Here is a 24,911-nt window from a genome sequence, read left to right as displayed (position 1 = left end):
ATTTTCTTTACTCCATTCAGGAAATTGATCAGCATCTAATGCTGAAAATGTTCAAATGCGCTTTGCAGAATTCATGAGATGAGAATTGATTTCTGTGGGGCAACTGGGTCGTTGCTTTAGTAAAACTTATAGGATTCATCAAGAAACGATAATGGGATGAAAAAAGAAGTACCGTATATTTAACTCACATTTATCAATTTATTTACAGCCGGCCACTTAGAAATGCTCTTCATTGGCTGCTTCTATGGATTTGAGCACAATACTTCAACTGCAACTTCAGTCCACTGATCTGCACCATCCAACCTCCAACCTCCTGGACCTGTGACTCATCTATCCATCAACAGCCAACAGACATGGTAAAAGGTCACAGTGATATTGCCTTGGACTTACTGCCCAATGCTGAGCTCATGTGTGTGGGCGTGTTTGCATCTGGGAAATTAAAAGTCATCACCGTGCCTCTGGAGGTGGCCTCAAGTCCCACCCTCAGAGATCAGATCAATTTAAACAGCAAAAATGATGACGTCTTGTTTAGTCAATAACAATTTAGAGCATCAGATCTTGAGAGATCTCTCCTGCTGTGCAACGGGCCTCGTACTGATGCTCATGTTGGAATTTAACTTCACTGATGTGCCAACCATGAGCAAACAAGACAGGCTTTTTTTTATCCAGCAGCACAAGCAGAAACAACGTTGGCAGCTATGTCCAGGTGCCCACTAGTCAACAACACTTGTCAAATTAACTGCAGTGATTATCTTCAAGTGGCACTTCTTCCAAGTGGCAGCTCACTGGAGCGTACACAAGAATGAAAATATAAACCATGTTTGATAATGCCACGCACATCCCAGGCAAGGCCAAGAGCACAGAAGGGCGATTTAAAGGAGGAGGATTCGCAGCCTTGTATCAGTAGTGTAAGAGAGGCCTATCACTCGCCTGATGGGCACTTAATCTAAAGCAAACAGCAACATGATATATAAAATGACAACGTTTTGTTTACAGACAACACACGTGATTCTAATGCTGCAGTGAGCTGATGTTGGTCCTTAATATTGCCTGCCCTAAACACACTGGAGCAAATGTTAACAATCCTGTTACAAAAATAAGGTCTTTCATAGACCAGAGAGCCAGAATGTGTGTGCAGAAGTGTGAGTAAGAGTTTAAACAAGAGAGGCCAACGGAATAAGCAAGTGTGTGTGTCCGTGTGTGTGTTTGTGTTGAGTGCGTGAGTTGACCGAGGTCCAGACTAGAGAATTGATCTCTCTGAGGCTCAGAAGCAGCTAGTCTGTGAATACCAATCAGAGGTAATTAATAGCAGCTAATGGACTCTGTTTCTCACTCTCTGTGCTCTTGTCTCCGTTCTGTCTCTATTTATTCCTTCCAGTGTTTCTCTCTCTCCTTTTAATTATGCAGCAATGATGTATACAGGAATGAATAACCATCCTTTACTGAGCTATAGGCTTTCAGAGAGGCATATCAAATGTCTGAAGTAGATGTTGGTAAATGATACGACGTGCATCGAAGGTGGCAACAACATCATGGTACAATAATCAACAGGACCGTCTCCTATTGGTTTTAATTATCAGACCATCGAGATTCAACATCATACCTGCTGCGCCACACAATACCTGCACTGCATTAAAGCAGGTTTCCATACCTCTGTCACAGACTTCACTCCTACATAAGACCCACAGAAAGCAGCAGAGAGATGCTGCTGTTTCTCACCAATTTAGAGGAAACAAAGAAAATGTCACTTTTTTCCACTGGCAAATTTGTGCTTAGAATATACTATGAACATTAACAACTTACTTATGATAGCTTATTATTAATCAGGCGTAGATGCCAAACATTTGCTCTGTGCAGCCTCTAAGATGTGAGATTTTTACATATCTTTAAATAAATTGATCATCCTTGATTGACTTTCAACTACTGGTCAAACAGCAACAAGAAAAGCTATTTAAAGACGTCACCAGGCAGATGAATGATTGATAATCAGCAGGTGTAGATGCCAGCTGTTAGAACTCCTGTAGCTTTATGCTTCCATTCTAAAACTTATTCACAAAGCTAACACATTCCCGTTGCCTGTTTCCACTTCTCTTGCTATGTCTGTTTCTTATAATAAAGTTGTCGATTCTGAACAGCACTTTCAGACTCAAAAAGAAGAAAAAAAAACTTGTAACATTTCACCTTTGTGCAGTAAGTGTACCATTAGTCACGCCCCACCTCCCCCTCAGTGGCTCAAAGTTTACAGTCTATGGTTCAAACCCACACAACTGTCACTCTTTCTGTCCTCTAGCCTGAGGCTCAAGTAGATAAAACCTCTTCCTTCTTCCACAGGTATTTTTCTTATAAAAAAAGTTGATAGTTTTATATACCAGTATATATACACGCACACATATATAACTCTCACTGAAGTTTGTTTCCTTTTTTGAGATTAAACAAACAAACCAGAGAAAGCTTAGCCCCAAAGATTCAGACGAAATCAACAACTGGAGCTTAAAACCAGAGAAAATTAAAACAGCCTCAGAGAGATTAACTCATAAATCACCTCGAACAGAGACTTCACACAGAACCTATGTTTCTATTTGTAAGATTTCGGTGTTAAGATCTTAGTAACAGCTACTTAGCTGAAAATTAGTGGAGAAACAGCCTTGGTGCTGGAGATTAGTCGATCATATAGCAGTGATTCTAATCAACTAACAAAGCTAAATTCAAGTACAGTTTTTCATGGTTACTTGAGGTCTGTGATGCATTAATGTCTCGTCTATGTGCAGCTCACAGACTGACAGAACAGTGTGATGTTACTGTCAGAGACTCAAAGAGACTGAGGCACAGTGAGACATTGCCAGCGAGGAGCAGAGAGGGAATAGATGACAAATGTCGGTGGGGGGAAACGGTGATGAGTCTGATTGGTCTAGCACTTGAGCCAGGGTGAGAGACAGCAGGGGACAAAGGGGACAAAGAGTACAGATGACGTGTCAAAAGGGAAAGCATGTGGCCCCCCCTCCCCGAGCCTGGTGTAAGGATGAGGGGTGAATGGAGTACATGCTGTACTTGCAAGCTCATTAAACAACGCCATAATTGATGAGCAAAGAAAGTAGGTGATGGAGGGATGAGGAGAGAAAGAGAAAGAGTCGTCAAGGGCAGATACAACTTGATGAAAAGCGTCCTAATCACTGCTGTCCAGCCGGAGGGGGATCAATCACCAACGACAGCAAAGACGGATGCAAAGGAAAATCCTTGTGCTGATCCCTTTGTTTCCCCAACTTAGCTCTTCTGGGAGCTTTTCACATCATTACTGTTTGTTTCCCTCATTTACTTATCTGCTGTTTGCTAAATGGATACTTCGGTAACACTCGCACGTTGGTGCAGGAACATTGGACAGACCCTGTGTTGGCTGTTCGGACAATCTGGATTATTGAAAGGATCACAACTGTGGTTAGAACTGGTTTGGATTGCAACTAGTTGAATTTAAGAATACATAAAAAAAAACAGTAATAATGATAGCATCACTTAACCTACCATTAAACCAGTTTAAAGTTGGTGTGTGATTTGCTCTGTTTTGGACAGTAATTCAGTGACACAGGAACACAGAGATAAGCCGCGCAATTTCCAGTGGCTTTCAAGAGACGATCTAAAGCAGCCGAGATCAAAACACCTATCTGGTTTGCTGATATGAAAGCTACACAGATTTCCAGTGCAAAGACAGCTTAAGTAATTAGGTAACAGCATTTCAAAGGCGTGTTGTTTCATTATTTTAATGTATTTTTCACTTGACTGGAAAAGCTAGGGTGTGACGCAGCACATGAAGAGATGGTTCAAATCCAATATTGAGTTGTTACAGATTCTTACTTTTATTGGCAAAGTAAATGTAGATGGTAAATTTTTTAGGGCAGTTAGGATACTTTGCATTTAAAGCTTTTTTAAACAGATGAAATATAGCAATCTTCTTAAAATTAAAAAAGTTGAATTCATAGAAATCAAGTCCAGCTGCTAAAGTCCTACTTTTGCACGAAGAGTAGCTAAATGCTTGCTAATGTACGCTTTAGTTAAAGAGGAACTATGCAACATTTTAACCTTTATCAAGTTTATGGATTTATTAAACAGCTTCAATAATTGTGATGAATAAATGACTTGTTACAGGGAGAATGGAGGCTCCATGCCTTCCACGTAGCTTCTCTTGGCCGAAAAAACCAACCTTGCAAGATCAGCTCTCATCTCAGCAGCACCACGACACATAACCCGTTATCTCTTAATTATGAGAGAAAATATACACATTGTAACATGTCCTATATGATATATAATGTTTTCCATCGCTCCATGGATTGCCCTCTCGCCAGCTTAACTGAAAACAACATGGCCAGGAGGAGGGTTAGCAAAACAGCGGAAAAGCGACTGGACTTGCATAGTTCCCCTTTAATTCAGATATATACTGCTAACAGGACTTAATGGATTTTGCTACCTTATTTAAACATCCACTATCACCCTGTTAATTGCCATAGTCTCCTGTTCACTGGCTTTAAAAAGGAATCCTGTGAAACACTCTGTCCATCAAAACACTACCTGTAAAATGAGCTGGTAGTGTATAATTGATCACACAGGCTACCCGAAATTTACATTCTCATTCGGTTTGTGATGGAGAGCAGGGCCTCCGGGCTGTGCTGAAAATGACTTTGCTTGATCACAAATGCTAATTTGTCTACGGTTCCTCACCCCGTTGACGCAGGACTATAAATCAGGCTTTAACGTACCAGCCTCGCTCCGCCATCTGATTGTGTACCAAAGACCGTCCAAATATAGCCCTGGGGGCGACTGACCATTAAGTGATAGGCTAATCTCACAGCAAATCTGTCCATGGCCTCCTTTGTAACTTGATAAGGAACAATATAATTAACTGCAACTCTCTACACTTTTACACCACAAGGTACAATGGGGAAGAGTTTTACCACCTGGGTTTTTATTTCAGCTTTTGATGAATTAGCGTTTCTATCAGACGTAAGTGCTCGGATGTTGTGCGACGGATCCCGCAAAGGCAGATTCTGACGGGTAATCCTATACATTCCTGTTTGGATGGGCCGTAGGAGACGAAGCCTGTCATCCTGTCCGAAGCATAATCTCTCTGAACACACACCCGACCAATAATGCTATATATAGCATCCGTCCTAACTAGCTCATTGTGCCTCTGCAAACAGTGTCGAGAAGCACATATCGCCCAGGCTTTTGTCATCACATCCACTGCGTGGGAAGTACAGTTGTGCAAGGAAGTGTGCCCCCTGGTGCGGTGTGAATAGTGGTGTCTCGTGTGTGCGATAGAGTAGAGAAACAATCTGTTCGTGCATGTGTGTGTGTCAAGAGACGGATCTGGGAAGCATGTAAGTAAGGTGAGTACAGTAATCTGAACAAAGACCTCCAATCAGCACAGCTCCGTCCAATTTCTGTTTCTGTATATACAATTACCATGATGAGAACAGCAAACAGTATGACTAACAACCACCAGAGCTCATATATGAGATCAGTGTGACTGCTGTCAGAAGCAAGGTTTGAAAAAGGGCGATTTTTTCCATCTTTCCTTGTCACATCCCCTGCTAACAGGGAAGAGAGTCATTTCTGAGAGCAGTTTGTTGGATGTGGGGGAGCGGTGGAGCTAATTTATGGGTCAATATAAACTTCCATCATCCTAGACTGAAGCTGGAAGCTGTGCCGGCCTGCGGCAGAGATGAGGAATGGAGCAGAACCTCTAAATCGTAGACACAGAACATATAGGCCAGGGAAGAAAAAGCTCCACGGTGTGTCTGTAGAACAGTATAGAGGACACAAACGTACACATATATGTAATAAAATGTGCTCGCATTTATGCTTAGAGCGTTTTTTTCCTAGAAAGACAATTTAAAGGCCTTGATAAAACTCTGACAAAACCTACAGGTGATAATAAAACCATCAATAAAGAGCACTGCATTTAGTGAATCACTGGCAACAGTAATTACAATAGGATCACTCTAGGCTGGCACTAGGTGAGCAGACAATGTAACAGGGCGATAAATTGTTTAGGTAATTGGTGTCGGTCAAAGCATAATTCATGTTGCTAACAAGATGCAGTATTTTTTTTTTTTTTTTAGATCTGATCCACAGTCAGAGCACAGAGCAACCACCGCAGGAGAAAGGAGCTGATGATGGAGTGGAGAGGCTGGAGAGGGCTGGTGTTATGGATCAACTAGTTTCTCTGCTAAGCGCTTATATGCACCTGAATGCATCGGCTGGAGCTGAGGCCTAGAGCAAAGAGGAGGGCATTTTGTCTTATTCTTTTTAATGTGACATTCTTGTATTTTTTTTGTATGAAAAAAAATTCTGAACACACCCATCTGTACAAACCCTGACGAGCATTTAGAGTGAGATCTGATTCATCCTACCACTGTATAGAACATCCGAAACCTTTCAAGGAGACAACAGACTCTGTGTCACATGTGTAAAATGCCTGTGAGTGTAAATCAAAAAACCCAACAGTTTGTAATCTGCGAGAATAAAGACCCCATGATATGAAAAATCAGCTTTAACCCTGCATCCAGATCATCCATATGTAAATTATCCATGTGTCCCACAAAGTGAGAAAAATATTATTTGAGTGTTTTTACATCAAAATAGATGTATTTTGGACTCCCATCTTGAGATGTGGGAAAGAACTGTGTTGGCTTTCTGCTCTCTGCTAGCTAGGAGACTGATATTATTGAAATGGAAAGACCCAACACCTCGAACATACAGTCATTGGATTAAGGAAATCGTGTACCACATCAAGTTAGAGAAGATCAGATACACAATCAGGGTCTACTAGGAATTTTTATAATATTTGGCAGCCTTTCTTAATGTTTGTGGAAGATATGGAGGCAGATAATATAGTACTGTAAATCTCTGCTGCTGACCTCTGTCATTTATTTCCCTTTTCTTTTTTTCTTCTCTCATTTCTTCTTTATGTCTAGCTATGTGAATTCTGTATTTTGAACTCTGTGTCTTAAACTGCTGGTGCTGTAACTCTGGTATTTGGGAAGGGGTGTTTTGTTGGACCTATGTTAAATTGTAAACTGTAAATTGTTAAAACTGAATAAAAAGACCTTGATCAAAAAATATGTATTTTGCCATCCTGTAAAACAAATAAATTCAGCCATTCAGTACATGGTTCTGCATAATCTAAAATGACGATTGATTGGTTGATTGATAGATAGATAGATAGATAGATAGATAGATAGATAGATAGATAGATAGATAGATAGATAGATAGATAGATAGATAGATAGATAGATAGATAGATAGATAGATAGATAGATAGATAGATAGATAGATAGATAGATAGATAGATAGATATCCCTGACATCAAAATACTGGCTGAAGTTTAGACAGAAAGAAGAACATGGGTCAGTATCAGCTCCTCCTCTCCACCTGCTGCCGCTCGTCTCCATCAGCTGCTCTTTACCAGACTACAAGACGACAGGTGGTTCTCATTAAAAAAAACTTAAGCTTAAAAAAGGAGCACCAGGTCAACTACTGTTAAACATTCACAGTGTGTGTTTTTTAACCCATTTACCTAGATACACCCACCCCCTTATTGTCAAAATGTTCATCTTCCCTGTAACTTGATCTAAAATGCGTTGTAGCATAAAAGGCATTTACACCAGTAGATTCAGATTCTAGCAGAAACTGGGGAAAAAAATAGAAATGTGCCGACAACACAAGCCAAACATACAGTGCATCCTCTAAAAGTTCTGTCAGTGCTGCGTACTGTAGATGCTCAGTTCTGTTATACAGTTACAAAACACAACGGCACGGGAAAACCTCTTCACAAGAATAAACGAACACATGAATATGAAAGCTGTAATGTACTTTGACACCGACAGGATCTCTAAAAACAACACACACGTTGCAGAGTGCTCATGGTTTCTGGAAGCACTGAACCACGCCGCTGTAACCACTCTGTCTGGGTCGTGATTTCTTTAGAACCAAGTGAGATGACAAGTATCCAGGCACATTTTGGGTGTCTGGAGCTCTATTCTCAGTCAGTACCATTTTGCATGCTGGCTCGCTGACACGACTTAATGGATCGCCCCAAATGGAAGTGGACCGTTATGAATGCCTTTTACTTACACCTGTGCTTTCCACCCCGCTGCGACGAGTGAAAGCGTCTATTCCGGCGGCTGCTTTATGGAAACTAAAACACACTTCCAGACCAAATCACCTCCACCTATTAAACAGGGATGAGATTCTTAGAGTGAGCTGCTGATTGAAATTTATTTTCCATTTGAAAAATAAATCATGGTTCAGTGGGTCAGTGCAGGAAAAGCCCCCGTCTCATCACTGACTGTAATGTGAGCTGCAGACTGAAACTGATTTTAGTGGCTTCCCACTAGTTTAGATATATTACAGTTACTAAACGACATATGGATGCGCATTACAGTATATGACTAGTTGCTGGTTTGAATTACAGTCATTATAGTTTTTCACACACCAGCCACACTTGTGTGACTGTGTGATTAGTCTAAAACTGGGTTAATAAAGTTTCACATTGAAGGTCCACTAAGACAAAACTGTGAACATCTGTAGTCTGTGTTAAAACAGATATTCATTCATAGTTTAGAAAACCGGCACCATGAAAAGTACGCCAAATTAGCTCTTAACGGTTCCTCTTTGCGTGGATGTACATCTCTGATACTAAAAGAAGCCGTTTGCTGCTCTGTGTGCTCTTTAATTCATTGTTCACCGAGTGTTTGAATTTGGCATGGCACATTTTCCAAACAGCATGGCTCTTGTCAATCTCCTTAGCGCCATTTTTTTTATTGTGGAAGATAAAAATGAGACCGCATTTCAGCTCTGCTGCACGCCACGGGAGCCGGTCTAATGGCACTTTCTGCCTCCTAATCCACAGACAGATGTGGACTTTGCTCTGCTTGCATGGCCACACAAATGGTTCAGTTTTTACTACAAAGAAGGGCCTACGTTAATAGTCTGTTGTTTCACGCATATATATGCATTTACCATTCCCCACTGCATTAGAGGTGGTCAAGGTAATTCACTGCCACAATCATGAAATTTTAGTTGACGATTAATTGTCGTACAAATAATTGCGATTAACGATTTAATTGACTTTTTCTGATCATTTTAGGCTACTATTATAGTATAAGTCTAAAGATAGTTTAATAATGCACATACACACACCTCATGAAGAAGAAGAGCCATCTATTGGCATTAAGCATTGGGACACAAATTAAAAAAAACATTTCTGTTTAGGCTTTAGGCTTTGTATCTAAATCCATGATGCTAATGTCAATAGATGCTCATCAAAATGGGGCCTTCGAATATTCAAAATGAAGCACCTCGAGATAAACAGTTTGGAGCAGAACATAGCAGAAGAAGGGGGTGTGAGGTGATAACGTCATTCAAAGAGGACCAGTCAAACCTCAAACAGTGGAAAACGACATGGAAATAGAGATGGAATGTGACATTTCTGTTGGTTTCATCCAGCTGTTTTTATACAGATGAATGGAAACAATTTTAACAATTATGCAAAAATAATTGTGGTCAGCTCAAATGATTGCGATCAGGCAATTATGTAAATAATTGTGACAGGCCCAACCCGCAGCAGTGTTTTTGAACCACTATAAAGATCAGTTCCACGCCATGAAGCCGTCTTTGCATTGTTTCATATCAGAATCAAATAAATGAATACCGTCAGATCTTCTCACACAACCTCTCTTCAAAACAACAGCTCATTTTATTGTCTGGAGCTTTGCACAGCTGGTGCACGATGGGGTCTCGAATTTCAAAAAGCACAACTCGGCCTCAACTCTTTTGGATTCAGACATCAGTGGTGGACGTAGCAGTCAACTATGATTATAAATGCTAATTATAGCAACATGAGCATCACAGTTTATGCTGAAGATACAAAGAGTTGAAGACGGAGTCCACACTGCCATCTGACACCTCTAGACCAAAGCATGGCTTCGTTTTACAAAGACAGGTGACAACAGTGCTGGTTGTAACGCTGTAAAATGTTCTATTCAAAGTAAGCATGGAAACAAGCCATGCGCTGAAACCTGTTTATTTCCAACATGGACTTAAATCCCACTAATGTTGTTCATAAGATAGTCTGCACGAGTGCCTGAAAACCTAATCAAAATGAAAACAGTAAATCTTCTCTGAAGCCAACTAGTTGCTTAACAACCCAGTTATATATAACATGAATAAAACATGTGTGCACGTAGACGTACCTTCTTTCCACAATCCACAGAGAAAACTAATCATGAATAGTTAAAGGAAAGGATAAAGTTTCTTGTCGATTTGCAGAATCAATGACATCAGTTACAGAAAACATCCCATCACTCCCTTCATATCCTACATAAGCTGTTTGTTACAACCTGTGTGCAAAAACTACAGTCTTATAAATTCCTGGCGCTCATGTTGCATCTTTGTCTCAATGTCCACGACCTCCACCCCCATGACGACCTCCGCCTGGGCATCAAAGCTGCACTGAGTTTCCTTCAAAGTGTAAGCAGCACTGCATTTCCAGGCTGTCTCAGTTTGTTGTTTTTGTTTTTTCACAATATTAGACGCCTCGAGTCATCACATACTATGTGCACATGCACATTTGATTTAATGTACAACATTTGATTTTCCATCACATTTGATTTCTCCCTAGCAGTTAAATCTCTCCTGTGCTAAATCCTTTAGTTTTACTGCTCATAAATCGCACTTTTCAACTCCACTGTAAAACTTGTAGCGTGGCTGATGCCGAGACGGGGTGAAGAGGCTAACTGCAGCACATGCGGATATGTTCAATAATCCTGACACAGAACAACCTCATTTTAGCTCTGGCTGGCAAGGACAATAATTTTTCACCGGGGGTTTGCCGCGGTGAAATTCCCCCCTTATGTTTTGACACGGCACAGCTCCGCGCAGTGGTATCTTGAGGTTTATCTCATTTACCACCGAGGCCAAACAAGGGGAATTGATGATGTAACCCAGTGTAAACACAGAAGTGGTGCTGCGAAAACTGATTTAGAGCCAGTGTCGATTCCCAGAGAGAGAGAGAGAGAGAGTGGGAGACGGTGAACACAGGGAGGGATTTTTTTGAATTTAAAATTCTCTTTACTCATCCACTACCGCAAACAAAAACAAGACCAATTTGGTTTAATACGAGCCACTTCTTTAAACCTTTCCCATCTAACCAGTGAGGGAGTCACAGCTGATCAGCCGGCAAACACGCTCGCACACACAAGTTTTTTGCGAGTTCATCCACAGTGTGAAGACGAGAAGTGCTGATTTGCAACGAAGAAAGATGTAAAATATGAGACAAAAATCAGTCACGAAAACCTGGAAAGAAAGAAAAAAAAATAAAAGTTTCTCCGTGCCTGTACGTTCAGCTGTCTAATTAAGGAGGAATAAAATAAAATACTAGAGATCATTTATTTAAAAGGACATTTATTTTTAATTAGCTCCTCATTTAAAGGCTGGGACTGTGTCCTGACTGTTCCTCTGCCACTGAAAAGGTGTAATGAGTCCTGCTGCATTTAAACGACTGCAGAACCAGTGAATTAGTCTCTTTCACTGCAAACTTTTACTGTCCCATGTCGGCTGCTGCAGCTCTTCTGTGAGTTTGAGGATGACTTTTTGTAGCTTCCGTGCTTTCTTTGTAATTTTTTTTTTCTATTACATTGCAGGTTAACACTGAACATGTATGCGTTCAGTCAACCCATATGGTTTCGATGTTCATTCCAGCAGCACTGGCCTTGGAAATCCCACATCAGTTAAACCCAAGTGGGACAGCGATGATAATGATGATGATGATGATGATCAAGGCTTTCGCTGACTCTCACGAGGCCACAGCTGAACCTAATGGATGAGGTGGGAGGTGGGAGCCTCTTAAAGTCTCAAGCTGTATTTAATTATGTTTTCAATTTGTCATTTTGGCAGCATCGCACCGTGTCACAGAACACGCCGGTGAGTAAAGGTCTGCTGTGTCACTGCTTTGGTTATCCCCCCCTCATATGTATGGGCAGGACGTGACAGAAAAAAAAACAAAAAAACAGAGCGAGGGAGGACAATGAAGGCGAGAAAACCAAAATCCAACACAGAAGGGGCTAGTTTACTGAGCAGCTGATCAATGAGTGCAACCTCAGCCAGAAGAGGAGTCAGAGAGGGAAAAAAAAGAGAGAGAGAGAGGAAAGCGAGAGACAGAAACACTTCTGACCGCTGATTGTAGCCTTGGAGAGAGGCAGAGGAGCGGAACGGAGGAAAATGGGATGTAGTGACCAATGTGTGTACAGCCTTGGACGGGAAGACTGAATCACAAACGTGGTGAGCACATGAGCAGCATAGCCTTGCAATTTAAGAGGCTGATGGACAGAGAAAGAGGAGAGAGAGAGAGAAAAAAAGGTGAAACTGCGCACAGCCTTCGACAAAATGAGGAAATGAATGTCGGTTTGAAAGTTGTGGACAAAATGTGATCATTAAAGGCTGAAGGAAGAGATGTGCAGCCTGATAGGGAGAGACAGGAGGAGGGAAAACATACAGATCAAAACTGAGGATGGAAAAGACACAAACAAACAGAGGCAATCAGCAGGTGAGAGGTAGTGAAAGAGAGAGAGAGAAACACTGCGCACTGAGAGGTGTGTGTATGTGTGTGTACGGGTCGGGACACTGACCTGTGAGCACGGCCTTGGCGGAGGGTTCGGCCAGGTCCAGGGCAGACTTGCCGTCGGTGTTGCGGATGTTGGGGTCGGCTCCATGCTGCAGTAACACTGTACAACAACAGGGCAGACAGAGACAGTAGCTGAGCTCCTGGACTGACATACAAACTCCCCGACACACACTTCCTCCCAGTCCTGCTCCTGCTCCTGCTCCTGCTCCTGCTCCTGCTCCTGCTCCTGCTCCTGCTCCTGCTCCTGCTCCTGCTCCTGCTCCTGCTCCTGCTCCTGCTCCTGCTCCTCCTCCTCCTGCCGCTGCCGCTGCCACTGAACCACATCCCGCTCCGTAAACTGCCCTTCCTGGACCTTTCTCCCTCACTTGCTCCTCCGCTACCCCCCCTGTTCCTCCTCCACTGGGTCTTTCTCCTGGCTCTCCTGGCAGCCCTTCTGCAAGTCCTGCTTCACATTTCTCTCCTCCTCCTCCTCCTCCTCCTCCTCCTCCTCCTCCTCCTCCTCCAGCTGCTCCTCCTCTGTTGCTAGCGCTGCTCCCTCGGCTGCCCCTGGCTGCCCCTGCCCTGCGAGCCATGCTGCTGATGTAAACAGACATGTCACAACAAGAGCGGCGGCACAGCCTGCGCTAGACCCACGCCGCCTCAGAAAAACAGAGGACCTTACAGAAGGGCTATACGTGACCGGCTACAAAACACATCACACTTCCGTGGACGCGGGGAGGGAAGAGGCTGAGGCTGAGCCGAGGAAATAAATAAAAACGAGGCGCTAGAGCCGAGATCCGGGGAGGCGGGAGGCAGGAGGCAGGAGGCAGGAGCAGAAGCAGCAGCAGCAGCGACGAGGCGGGCAGGCAGTGCGAGTGGAGAGACTCTCGCCTCTCCGACTGACTGAGCGATGCAGCGGAGAGCAAGATGAGTGAGGAGAGGAGGGATGGGAAGAGCGGGATGGTGGTGGAGGGGGAGGGGGAGGGGGGAGGTGAGAGTCAGAGAGGAAGGGAGAGGTAGAGGACGAAAAGAGGGGAGGGAGAGCAAAACAACAGTGTTTGTGTGGAAGAGAGAGAGAGCAGGGAGAGCAGGGAGCAGTAGAAACAGAGGAGAGGGGAGGAGAGAAATAGAGAGGAGAGGAGAGAATAGTAGAAACAGAGGAGAGGAGAAAATAGTAGAAACAGAAGAGGGGGGAGGAGAGAAATAGAGGAGAAGAGAGGAGAGGAGAGCAGGGAGCAGTAGAAACAGAAGAGAGGGGAGGAGAGAGATAGAGAAGAGGAGAGGAAAGGAGAGGAGAGAAGGGAGCAGAAGAAAAGGGAGGAGAGAAATAGAGGAGAAGAGGGGAGAGGAGAGCAGAGAGTAGTAGAAACAGATGAAAAGGGAAAAGAGAAATAGAGAAGAAGAGAGGAGAGGAAGGGAAAGGAGAGGAGAGCAGGGAGCAGTAGAAACAGAAGGGAGGAAAGAAATAGAGGAGAGAAGAGGAGAGACGAGAGCATGAAATGAATGTAACAAATCGAAGGAGAGGAGAGGAGAGGAGAGGAGAGGAGAGGAGAGACTTGTGACTACCACACAGATATGAGCTGAATTACAAACCGTCTGTGTTGTGTGTTTGTGTGTAAATGAGCTCTTCTGAGGGCACTAATGTCACTACTCTCTCTCTGCCTCCCTCTCCGTCTCACTTCCCTCCATTGTGATTGCTGCGCAGCTCCCGGTGCACATGCCCTTTGACTTGTGTACACTCCTAACAACCCTGCTGAAAACCCCAGCAGAGAGCAGAAGACAACTGAGCGTGAGTACGTATGAGCATGTGTGTGTGGTTGTGTTTGTGGTTGTGCGTGCGTCTCTCTGCCAGCACTGACGCAGACCTTAGTCACCCACTCACGCCTCAACAAAAATATGATTTAGCTCTGCACCAATCCCCCCACATACACACACACACACACACACACACACACACTGACAGTGATACCAAACAGCAGGAGAATAAAGATATACCCAGACTCAGGCAGAGAGAAAAATGACAGATGCTTACACAAACTTGTGCATGTTGTGTCCATGCACCGGCTCAAATTGTAGCAACCCCTGCGTCTGATTCATGTGCAACTGTCAACTTCTAATTTAGTGATTTCGGCTTTTGTCTCTAATGGACACAGCTTGTGTGTAATACCTGCAAAAGCCTTCTCTGAAAAAGAAAAAAACCCTAAAATCCCCTTTTTTGGACAGGATTAGTTTTCAGGACAATGTCAGATTTGCGGCGTTTATCTTCTGACTGTCTGTAAATGTCTGTGTGACCAGTGAGTTAACGATTTTAATAGAAAAAATTGAATACAATTTTAAAAATGCATGCGCTGAACTGCGGACTTGTGGGTTTTTAAGTGTGTATGATAAAACTGGGGATGAACAAAAGTGACACAAAAAGCTGCTGCGGAGCGACAGCGGCAGACAACAGCAGTCACACAGCAGGCAGGTGCAGCGTTGGCAGTCTTAACCTTTCCTGCAGCTGCTTCACAGGTGGGCCACATTTACATTTTCTCTCTCTCTCTTTTTTTTGGGGGGGTGGGGGGGTGGCATTTTGCGTAAGTTAACATTTCAGCAACAGCTTCAGGCCGCTCGCTTGGCAAAAGTCAAGCCTCCGTCTTACATAATAAAGATAAGGAACTCCTTTTCCTGCGCTGTCACTGTTGCTCAAACCTGCAGAGCATGTTGCCTTTGTTCAGTTTGCAACCACATGATGCTATATCAAACGGCTAAAACTGATTAAGAAAAACCTGTGTTCATAAGCGAAACTATTCTGTCTGTTCATCATTTATTCATAAGTCGATTATACAGAGGGAAAAAAGCTTCTCAAATGTTTTTGCTTTATTATTATTTATTTTTTTATAATTCAGAATATCTTATGGTGTACCCAAAAAAAAGATATTTAAAGATTTTGTTTTGGGCTTAGGGATTTTTTTTTCTCCCTCTGACATTTCATGGAGTAGATCAGATGATTAATCAAAAAACAAATGGTAAACAATGGGCGATTAATAACACACATCAAAGCAAATCCTGACTCCATCTCTTCATCAACTTGACTCATGTCTGAAAAAAATCCAAGAACAAATGTCAGAGAAGGGTTTGAGGTGTCGACTCGTCTCAGTGGGATATTATGGTCGAATTGATAAGCAGTGACATCACACTGAGGAGAACCGAGGACAGAGGCGAACTGTAATTTATGGAGGCGCTTTTTCTAACTCGGAGCCAATCGTGCAGCTGCTGTAGGATTTTCAAGATCTTCTTATCCCAAGTTTGTTGATGAGATTTCCTTCCAGACCTTAAGCTTGAAGGAGAAGCAGGTCTGGTAATGAGATTCGTTTTTTTTTTTTTTTTTTTTTTTTTAACTCAAGTTGTCTGAACACCAGGGAAGAGGGCAGAGCTGCAGTTACAGTGGAATCGCCATTGATTTGACTCTCATTCAGCTGCCAGATCTAATCCAACCTGGCAGCAGGACAGCCCACCAAAACTCTGTCCAACACACACAGGCCGCCGGGGGTCATCCCACTTCTGTTTACACGCTCTGCTCTGCTCTGCTCGTATCTGTGCAGTCAGGACTGTAAACCAAACCTAAGAACACAGCCTTTCTTCAGCTTCGGCGAATCATTGTGTCGATTATGTTCCCTGGTTAAATCTACATGAACCGTCCCTTTAATTCATGAAGGCCTTGTTCGAACTACATATTTTGAAATGGGGAATAAAGCTGACTTTAAGCCTGTTCTACATTTTGTCAGCTTCCTGAGTGTTTGTTGCTGAGGTCAAGGACGTTCACATCCAGGACCTGAAGTGGAGGAGTGTATTGAAGGCTCTCTTCGTGCCAGAGGGAAGCCAAACAACAGCGTGACTTGAGGGTTAGGCGTGAGTGACAGCATCTGCTTTTCAGTTTATCCTACAAATTTGGTAACGCGACCTGAAAATAATAGTATTTTGAACCAGTGGGGAACATCTTATTATCATTTTCCTGCTTCACAAAATGTTATTAAACCATATTTTCTGGAAGTGCTTGTGCTCGTGCTCTGCAGCATCCACTCATCCTCACGACCTGGGCCAATCGGAGAAGCCCGTAACAAAACAGGAGAATCTTCTGTGTACCTTCACTGTAACACAACACCTTCACTAAAAGTGGAGTGGAGTGGAGTGTTTGGATAAAAGTTGGCAGCGGACACATCCTCCTGCATGGCCATGCTTCTTTTTAAAGCCCGGTCTTTGTAAGTCCAAGACAATGGGATTCCTGCAGGAACATTTCTTTTTCCCGTCTTATCCTAAATCTCACCTTTCTCTGGGAGGAACTCTTTTACCTACCAGTACCTTTTTTCTATTGTTTATTTTTGTTCACTTCAAATTAAAATTCTCAAGTCAAGTAAATGATTGTTTTCATCCACTGTGAAGCAAAATAGACGATCATCATCTGCACATGACGGGTCTGAACCACTTGCGAGTCCCGCTCAGTTCACATCTGATCCGTTTGGGAGAAGTGGTGGTGAACGCCACAGATATTCTTCCTCAATCAGTTTTTTTTTTGAGCAGCCTAAGTGGTTCTTGCCCGAGATCCACTGAGAGGTTAAAACAAGCTGGTTGCGGAGCTGAAAAACAAAACCAACTGGGAGGTTTAGCTCGGCACACAGCAGTCAGGCTGGTAAATCCAGGCGTCATGAATGAATTTATGAACCTCGAAGTGTTTTCAGAGAGCGGCCGTAACGCAGCGTGTCATCATATATTCCCAGTTAAATCCTCTCTTTGTATTGTGTGTGCTCTGTGTCCTGCTGCGTCTGAGCACAAAGTTAAGCGTGTGATGCGTCGAGATTTCCTATCGTATTTCTTAAAGTGTTCCCCTCTCTGCCGCTTTTTTGATGTCAAGCGGATAGAAAATCAACAGCGAGGCGTCGATAGATGAAGGCAAAAAAAATCAATTTATGCACATCGCTCAACCGCGACAACAAAGATAAGTTATTATGCCGCTGTTAGAGCGTCGTTCATTATCACTGATAATCAATAAATGCTCCGACGGGACCAAGGTGCGTGAACATCAGAGGGCCACGGAGCCTCCTGCTGCTCTGCAGTCGTTCCCCTGACGTTCTGCAGCAGGTAAAACACAGGACTTCAAAATTAAAATAAAAAATAAAAAAAACAATACACTGATGCAACTTTTCGTCCTTGTTGCTCTCAGCGCTCGCAGCAAGGTGACGGCGGCTATCATCATCGCTGTCTTTTGTCATTACCACTCATACAGAGCGATGCTTTTCCATTACGATCATAAAGATTATCCCACAACTGACTGCTCAGACGCTTTTCATGCCGAGGTGCATCTCGTCTGCTTCTTGACTTTCCCCCGGGGGGGAGCGGTGGTACGGCCTCTCTCCACTCTTCACTTCACCTTTAAAGATTAACTGCTGCTGCCGGAGCTCTGTCTCAACTCAGCCTCTGCTGTTGTTTCAGTTTTTTTTTTTTTTTTTTTTTTTTTTTTAATTAGGGCAGCTCATACATATCGTGAGACAAAGAAATCATTGCTGCTCTGTCCCCTCCCTGTGTGGGTTTAGGAATAAGCAGTAAGACAGTAATTGCAATTTACAGGTTATTTGCTGCTTTATGCTTAATGGAAAATAATAGCAGCGAGTTGGTGGGTGGTTGTTCTAGTTGCTAAAAATGACTGTGTGATTATAAAGAACTGCAGGTTGCGGCTGAGGAGGGGAGTTGAGAGGAGTAAACATCTAAAACAAAGTTACCTAAACTCGACTTTACCATCTGACTTAAGAGCTGAATATGTCACAAAGCATTGCAACCACGGATACTAAAACACACATACAGCAATGTCCAGGAGGAAGCTGTGAACCATGACATGGGGCAATGATACGATATACAGTATGACGATACATTGCGATACTATAGGAAAGGCGATGTATCACGATTTTTTTTCCTTTTTTTCCACTGTGCTAAGTAGGGCTGGGCGATATAACGATCTCGATACGGGATCGCGATAAATCTTTGATCGATTTCGATAATAAGCTATGGCCCTATTCCTCGATATCACATGAAAGTAAATATGCGCGACAGCAGCCGGTCACACTTCCGTCTGATACTCCGCCTCCTGTCCTGAGCATGCAGAGTTTGTTTGAGCTGCTGCATCTAAAGGGAGGAAGGATAAGATGGATAGATAGATATACTTTATTGATCCCAAGCTGTGATAAAGTGAAAGTTGTAAAAGAGGGAGGAAACGAGTGGAGGTGGAGCCGATGCTGAAGCGATGGTGAAAGTGTGGCGCGTCAGTTCGTCTGTCCCGGCTAAAGAAGCCTGGCAGTGTGGAGTCAGAGCGACCTGATGATAGCCTACCACGGCCACAAAGTGGAGGAAACACGGAGCTGCTTGTGACGTTTATTCTGCGGTAACATGTCTCATGTTTGCTCATGTACAGTGTGAAGAACATGCGCGAGGCTCAGGCCCCCACATACTCCGGTGTATTTGACTCCGCGGATATCCGCGCGGCGCGCACTCGAGGCAGACGAGGACCCAAAGCGGGCGTCCGCCAGTCCCTTCCGCGCAAAGCTCAATTTTTATGACCGCGCGGACTCGATCTGTTTCAAATGTGACACTGTATGCTGCCTATGAAACCGCAAAAGTCCGCGGACAGTGCGCGCGGAGTCAAATCCACTCACAGTATGCGCCGACAGTCTCTCTCCCTCCCTCCCTCTCTCTCTGTCAGCGCCGCGCCCGCCCGCGCACGCACGCACGCACGCACGCACGCACACACACACACACACACGGAGCGTCGCGTCGGAGCGGTGAAGTGAAACAACAACCTGCAGATCACTTGAGTTGACGTGAACTGCGCTCGTGGTTACCGAGTCAGATCAATAAATAGGCTTTATGCACAGCTCCACTACTTCCTGAGCTCAAACAGGCTCCTTTCCTTCCTGTCTTACATTTTTGGACAAACTGATGAATCCAGGTGTGTCTGACTCTCAGACACACCTGGATTCATCAGAGCCTGTTTAAGGGGCTCGGCATAAAGCCTGTCGTCAGAATAGCTAAATAGCTAAATATTTGTCTACAACCTGTTCAAATAACTAGAAAGACTAAAGCCTCATGATTGAAACATAATGAGCTGATGTATGGTAGAAAAAAGACAACAGAAAACAACAACAACAACAACAACAATGTAAATCAAATCAAACTGTGGATTATTGAACTGTTCCACCCTTAATGAACATTAAAGTGAACTCATGTCATCCTCCCAAACTGAACACATTCTCTGGTTTCTTCAGGATTCAGTCAGGATGCTGCTTGAACTGGCAGCGTCAGCAAAAAATACATATCGAGACGATATCGAGAATCGATCAATATGGAAAAACATATCGTGATAACGTTTTTTGCCATATCGCCCAGCCCTAGTGCTAAGTTAGCTAATGCTTGAGCACATGATGAGCCACAGACCTGTCCTCTACTCTCACAAGATCTCATTGCTCCGTTGGAGCGGAGGAGTCAATGGCTGAATGGCCGCTGCCAATGAACAGTCAGACTTTTAAATGCAACACAAAAATGAACCACCACCGTGAATGTTTGCAAGTAAGTTGTTAATAAAAAGAATGTCGATACAGTATCGCCATATTTCAGTGTATCGATATTTTCTTACAACCCTACATACAAAACACATGATATTCGTAGTGCAAGCTTTTGCGTACTTACCAATACAGACATCTATCTTGCCCTTGATGGCGGCTTCATGCAGCGGCGTGTAGTTCCAGTTGTCTCGGGCGTTGGGGTCGGCCCCCTGACACAGCAGCAAGGACACCACCTGAAAAAATGACAAACGCGCTGTGTTTACTCGGGTTTGACAAATTTAACCATCAAACCATCAAAAAGTCATGGTTCTTTTTGTCAGTATGTGTGTTCAGGCTGCTAAACCTTAATCCAAGTAACGAACAGTTTCACTCTTGTTGTGAAGCCTCTTGGGTTCTGACACCAGAAGCTCAGATAACGCTAACTGGAAATGTTCAGGTGCCGGTGCCATATGGTGGCCTCGAGAGCTCAACACACTTAAAGGGATAGTTCAACATTTTGGCAAATTTGCCTATTGCTATAATCCCTATTATGGATTATGGCAATCCTGCGATAGGGATTATGACAATAGTCGAATTTGCCAAAATGTTGAACTATCCCTTTAAGAAAACACTTACAAAGACACAAACCCGCTGCAAATACATCAAACATCTTCATCATTTTGACAACACATGAGTTGAGTTGCAAAGACTGCAAATAAATGAACGGCCCTGAAAATATGGCACAAGAGGACACAGGCTGCTGGCGCTGCAGTTAGGATTACAGCTTCACTTAAAATAACCCCCCCCCCCCCCCCACTCCCACTCTTGTGTCACCTGGGAACACCTCTGTTGTGTTGCAGGACTGAATTTGCAGCGTGTTTGTTTATCTGCATGTGTCATGGGGCCATTTTGCAGCACATGGTGTTAAATTGATAAAGATGTTTTCATAAATTGCAGAGCATTGAGATTTCAGGGCCACCGTAGTGCCAATATTCAATAATAATAATAATATTCAGTTGACACCAAAATTATATATTTTTTATCATTTTAAATTGAGAAATATAAGCTCTCTTTTCCCACAAAACCAATGTTAAGTGTTTAATGTTGCCGTGACACAACATCTTGACCATGTATGGTGGAAAACCTTCGGATTCCGCATTTAAAGGCTGACATATTTGGTTAGAGAGGAAGAGTCAAACTAGCACAAACTCCTTTTTTTAACTCTTTGTTATTCCACACTCTGGACCATAGACTGTGCTCTGGACACATTTCAGTGAGCACTCAAAAAGTATTGCCAACAATAGAGCACAGTGCCTGAACCAATACCACATCAATGTGCCTGACAATCTCACACCAATCTTTACCCAGAATGCCTTTTTTTTTTTTTTTCCTTCAGGCAGCAGCTCATTCCCAGCTTGAAGGGTTCAATCGTCCATTTTGCAGCAGAGACTTTCTGCAGTTGAGAGATCTGACTTTACACCACCACCACCCCACCACGCTTTTGGTTCAAGTGTTCAAATCGCACTTAAACCAAACAAAAGGGAAAAAGAAAAAGAAAAAAAAACCTGAAAGCAAGGCAGAGAGACCACTATCAGAGGTTCAGCTGTGCGGTCTGAAAGGCTGGATTCAGCTCGGACGGTGTTTTTTATTCTCATCACAATGCTAATCATCGCTGTGATTATACAGCTGCGTCAGAACAGCCTTTTTTTGACAATGCTGCAAAGTGCTCTCCAACAAAGCTCTAAAAGCCTTGGAAAAAAAAAAAACATCTCAAACTGTAAACACTAGATTGATCACCATGGTTAATGGTCAGGGGGGGGGGGGGGGCAAAAAAGCTTTAGCACATCTGTCACAGATAATCCAGAGCATCATCATCATCATCATCATCATCAGACACACAGGGACCAGCAGGATATTAAAGCACAGACACAAGTAAATGTCCGTTTTTTTTTTCCCCTCTGTGTGATCTCTCAGGCTGACTGTGCATCATCAACATCATCATGGCCGACAGACGACCACAGCAGTTGTAATGTAATCTCTTTTTAACAGCGACAAAATAATCCCCCGTCCTGAACATACAAGACGAGCAGATCCGCAAACAATCACGGCACATCATGTCGAGTGTCTCACCTCAGAGTGACCGAACGAGCAGGCGTTGTGCAGAGGGATCAAACCCCCGTCGTCCCGGGCGTGCACGTTGGCACCCATCTGAAGCAGGTGGTCCACCACGTCTCTCCGGCCAAAACCTTGGACAAAGGCAGAGAGAGATGAAGAAGCTGTAATAATTAACCTTCAAAATAAAAGTCATTAAAAGTCATTTCCTCTCCTACGTCTTAATTAATTTGTTGTTCAAAATAATTTCTCTTTTGGGCTTGTTTTTCTTTTTTACAGTTCTGGTTTATTTGTAAAGTGTTTGTAGCAGCTGTTTGGGGAAAGTGCTGTCCTACGTGAATGTGAAGCTTGTTATGTCTTCAATACAAATGTGTCGTGGGACTGCGGAGAATCTGCTCTTGCTCAAGCTGCTGAGGATTAGGAAAACCTGAGATGTGAAACAGCTGTGTGTGCTTTTTCTTTTTCATCTTTTTTTTTTTTTGTCTGCACTGATGACAGAAATAAAAGCAGTCACATCTGGAACAGAAGAGATGAAACGAGCATAAGTGCTTTTAATGACTATCCTGATCATTTTTACTTTGATTTGAGTTTTTCTCTATTTTTTTTTTTTTGCACTCAATTTTGATGGAAGCCATGTCAAAGGCAATGTTTAAATATGTTATGTTAGGATAAGTTGAACTTGTTACAGGCTGATGATCATGTTCATTCACCTGCTGCACACTCACAACAGGCCATGTGTCTACACAAAACATCTCATTGAATATACTGACGGTTGTGTGTTTTTTTAACAATGTCTGAATTCTACTTGTAAACATTAAAGAGACAGTGAGCTCAGATGCCACTGGGCCTCCTGCAGTGCTTTATTTTAAAAACAATATCTGTACAGTTTGATGAAACATTAGCCTACATTGTGGACCTTACGTCAATCACTTCACCTATAAATCAATCCACCATCTATGATGACTGTCTAGGCTAATGACAAATTTTAAGATAATTTCCAAGCTTTCACTAAATTAAATGCAAGTCAACTAGTTCCAGTCCTTTACTTTACTTTACTTGCCACATCGGGTGATTTGTTCCTGGGAGAGATGAGGAATGGAATAAGTGTGATAGCCTATTACATTAAATGTTAGTTTCAGATATGTTTCAGTTGATTTAATGCTGCCTCTGCCTGTGACCGGTGTTTATGAGCTTCCCTCTGGTTACTCCCAGTCCCATCCCCTGGCTGCAGCTGAACAAACAGTGTGAAACTGAGGCATGTGGTTTGTTTAGGATGTGATTTTCGTGATGGTTACCTGCAGCGAAATGCAGGGGTGTCGACTTTCGTCCTGCCATGTCTTTGGCGTTCACATTCACCGTGTCCACCAGTTTCTTCACCCTGGAGACATCCCCGTTTCGACAGGCTTCAAACAACTCCCTGAAAGCCCCGTTAGCACCGCCACCTCCACCGCTGCCGCTACCGCCACCACCACCACCGCCGCCGACGCCGCCGCCGCTGCTGCTGCTGCCCGGGTTACCGCTCCCCGAGTCGGGGGTAGAGCCCGGGCTGGTCCCGCTGCCTTCGGTGGTGGTCGGGGAGCTAGCGCTGCTGCTGGAGCTGCTACTGCTACTGCTGTTGCTGCTGCTGCTGGTGCTGCTGGAGAGGGCCGGAGCCGGAGAGCTGCTGCTGCTGCTGGGAGAGGCCGGGGCAGCCTCGCCGTCAGGAGCGTCCTCCATCGCGTCTCCGCGGGAAAGCGGTGCGGCATCGTCGGTGGGTGCCGGCGGAGAGCCGGGAGGGCTGGCGGGGACAGAGGAGCCGCGGGGCGGGGAGGACAGGAGGCTGCTCGGCTGCTGCTGCTGAGAGGAGCGACGAGGCGTCGCCATTTTCACAACACAACAGTCCCTACTAGCAACAAAAACACTGCTGACAATTTCCTGCCTGGGAAAACCAAACTTCCGCTCGGGTTTACAGGGATTAGTGTTGGACAACAGACTGGATTGCATCTCCGGGGGGTTCAGAAAGACTGCACAGGATAACAGGACACATTCAGTCACATACACTTTACGCCTAATATTACAGAAATGTAGAGAATTACTCTAAAAACTCGTTTTAACACTATTTTTACTTGACATATACGTGTTTTTACTTTTTATTTTAATTAGTTAGTAGGCTAGCAAAGCTAGTGAAAAATATTGTAGTGTAACTCACCTTTACAAAATAAAACATGCTTCTCTCTAATTATCAAACTTACCTTTAGCCTACTTCTACTACCGAGCTGATGATGCTAGTGGGATTAATTTTGTAAGGTACAAAATGATAATATTTTGTATGGGGCACATAAACTGTGCATTTTTCAGCCGTTATATCAAATGCATAGGCTATAGGTTTAAATAGCATTTTAGTTGTCATTTAAATGCATCAAAACTGACTAATCAGGATGAAGTGCTGAAAAGGAGCATGAATATTAATATGTGAAAAGGAGTAATTTTAGCCAATCCTATTTGATGTGTCAGCAGGACTGGATGGAAACAAGGTGGCCATCTAGTGGAGACCACTGGTAATGACGAAAGTTCCTTCTCATACAGAAAACAGGGACTGT

At 43.5% G+C, this 24,911-nt stretch overlaps 1 protein-coding gene across 1 annotated transcript in view; it reads right to left on the bottom strand.

Annotated features, from left to right (window-relative positions):
- LOC310994625 (poly [ADP-ribose] polymerase tankyrase-1-like) overlaps positions 1–24,219 on the bottom strand; it is an 89,173-nt gene extending 64,954 nt beyond the window's left edge. The window contains exons 1-4 of the mRNA XM_083983369.1: positions 23,628–24,219; positions 22,351–22,466; positions 20,366–20,474; positions 12,678–12,773 (exon numbers count right to left, since the gene is read on the bottom strand). Of these exons, the coding sequence (XP_083839495.1) occupies positions 12,678–12,773; positions 20,366–20,474; positions 22,351–22,466; positions 23,628–24,195 (889 nt within the window). The 5' untranslated portion in view covers positions 24,196–24,219. The remainder of the gene's footprint in view (positions 1–12,677; positions 12,774–20,365; positions 20,475–22,350; positions 22,467–23,627) is intronic.
- Between the last annotated feature and the right edge of the window lie 692 nt (positions 24,220–24,911).

The sequence above is a fragment of the Trachurus trachurus genome (genome assembly GCF_905171665.1).
Source record: "Trachurus trachurus genome assembly, chromosome: 12".
Classification (NCBI taxonomy): domain Eukaryota; kingdom Metazoa; phylum Chordata; class Actinopteri; order Carangiformes; family Carangidae; genus Trachurus; species Trachurus trachurus.
The sequence above is the reverse complement of the archived record's forward strand: the minus strand, read 5'-3'. Positions and strand labels throughout refer to the sequence as shown.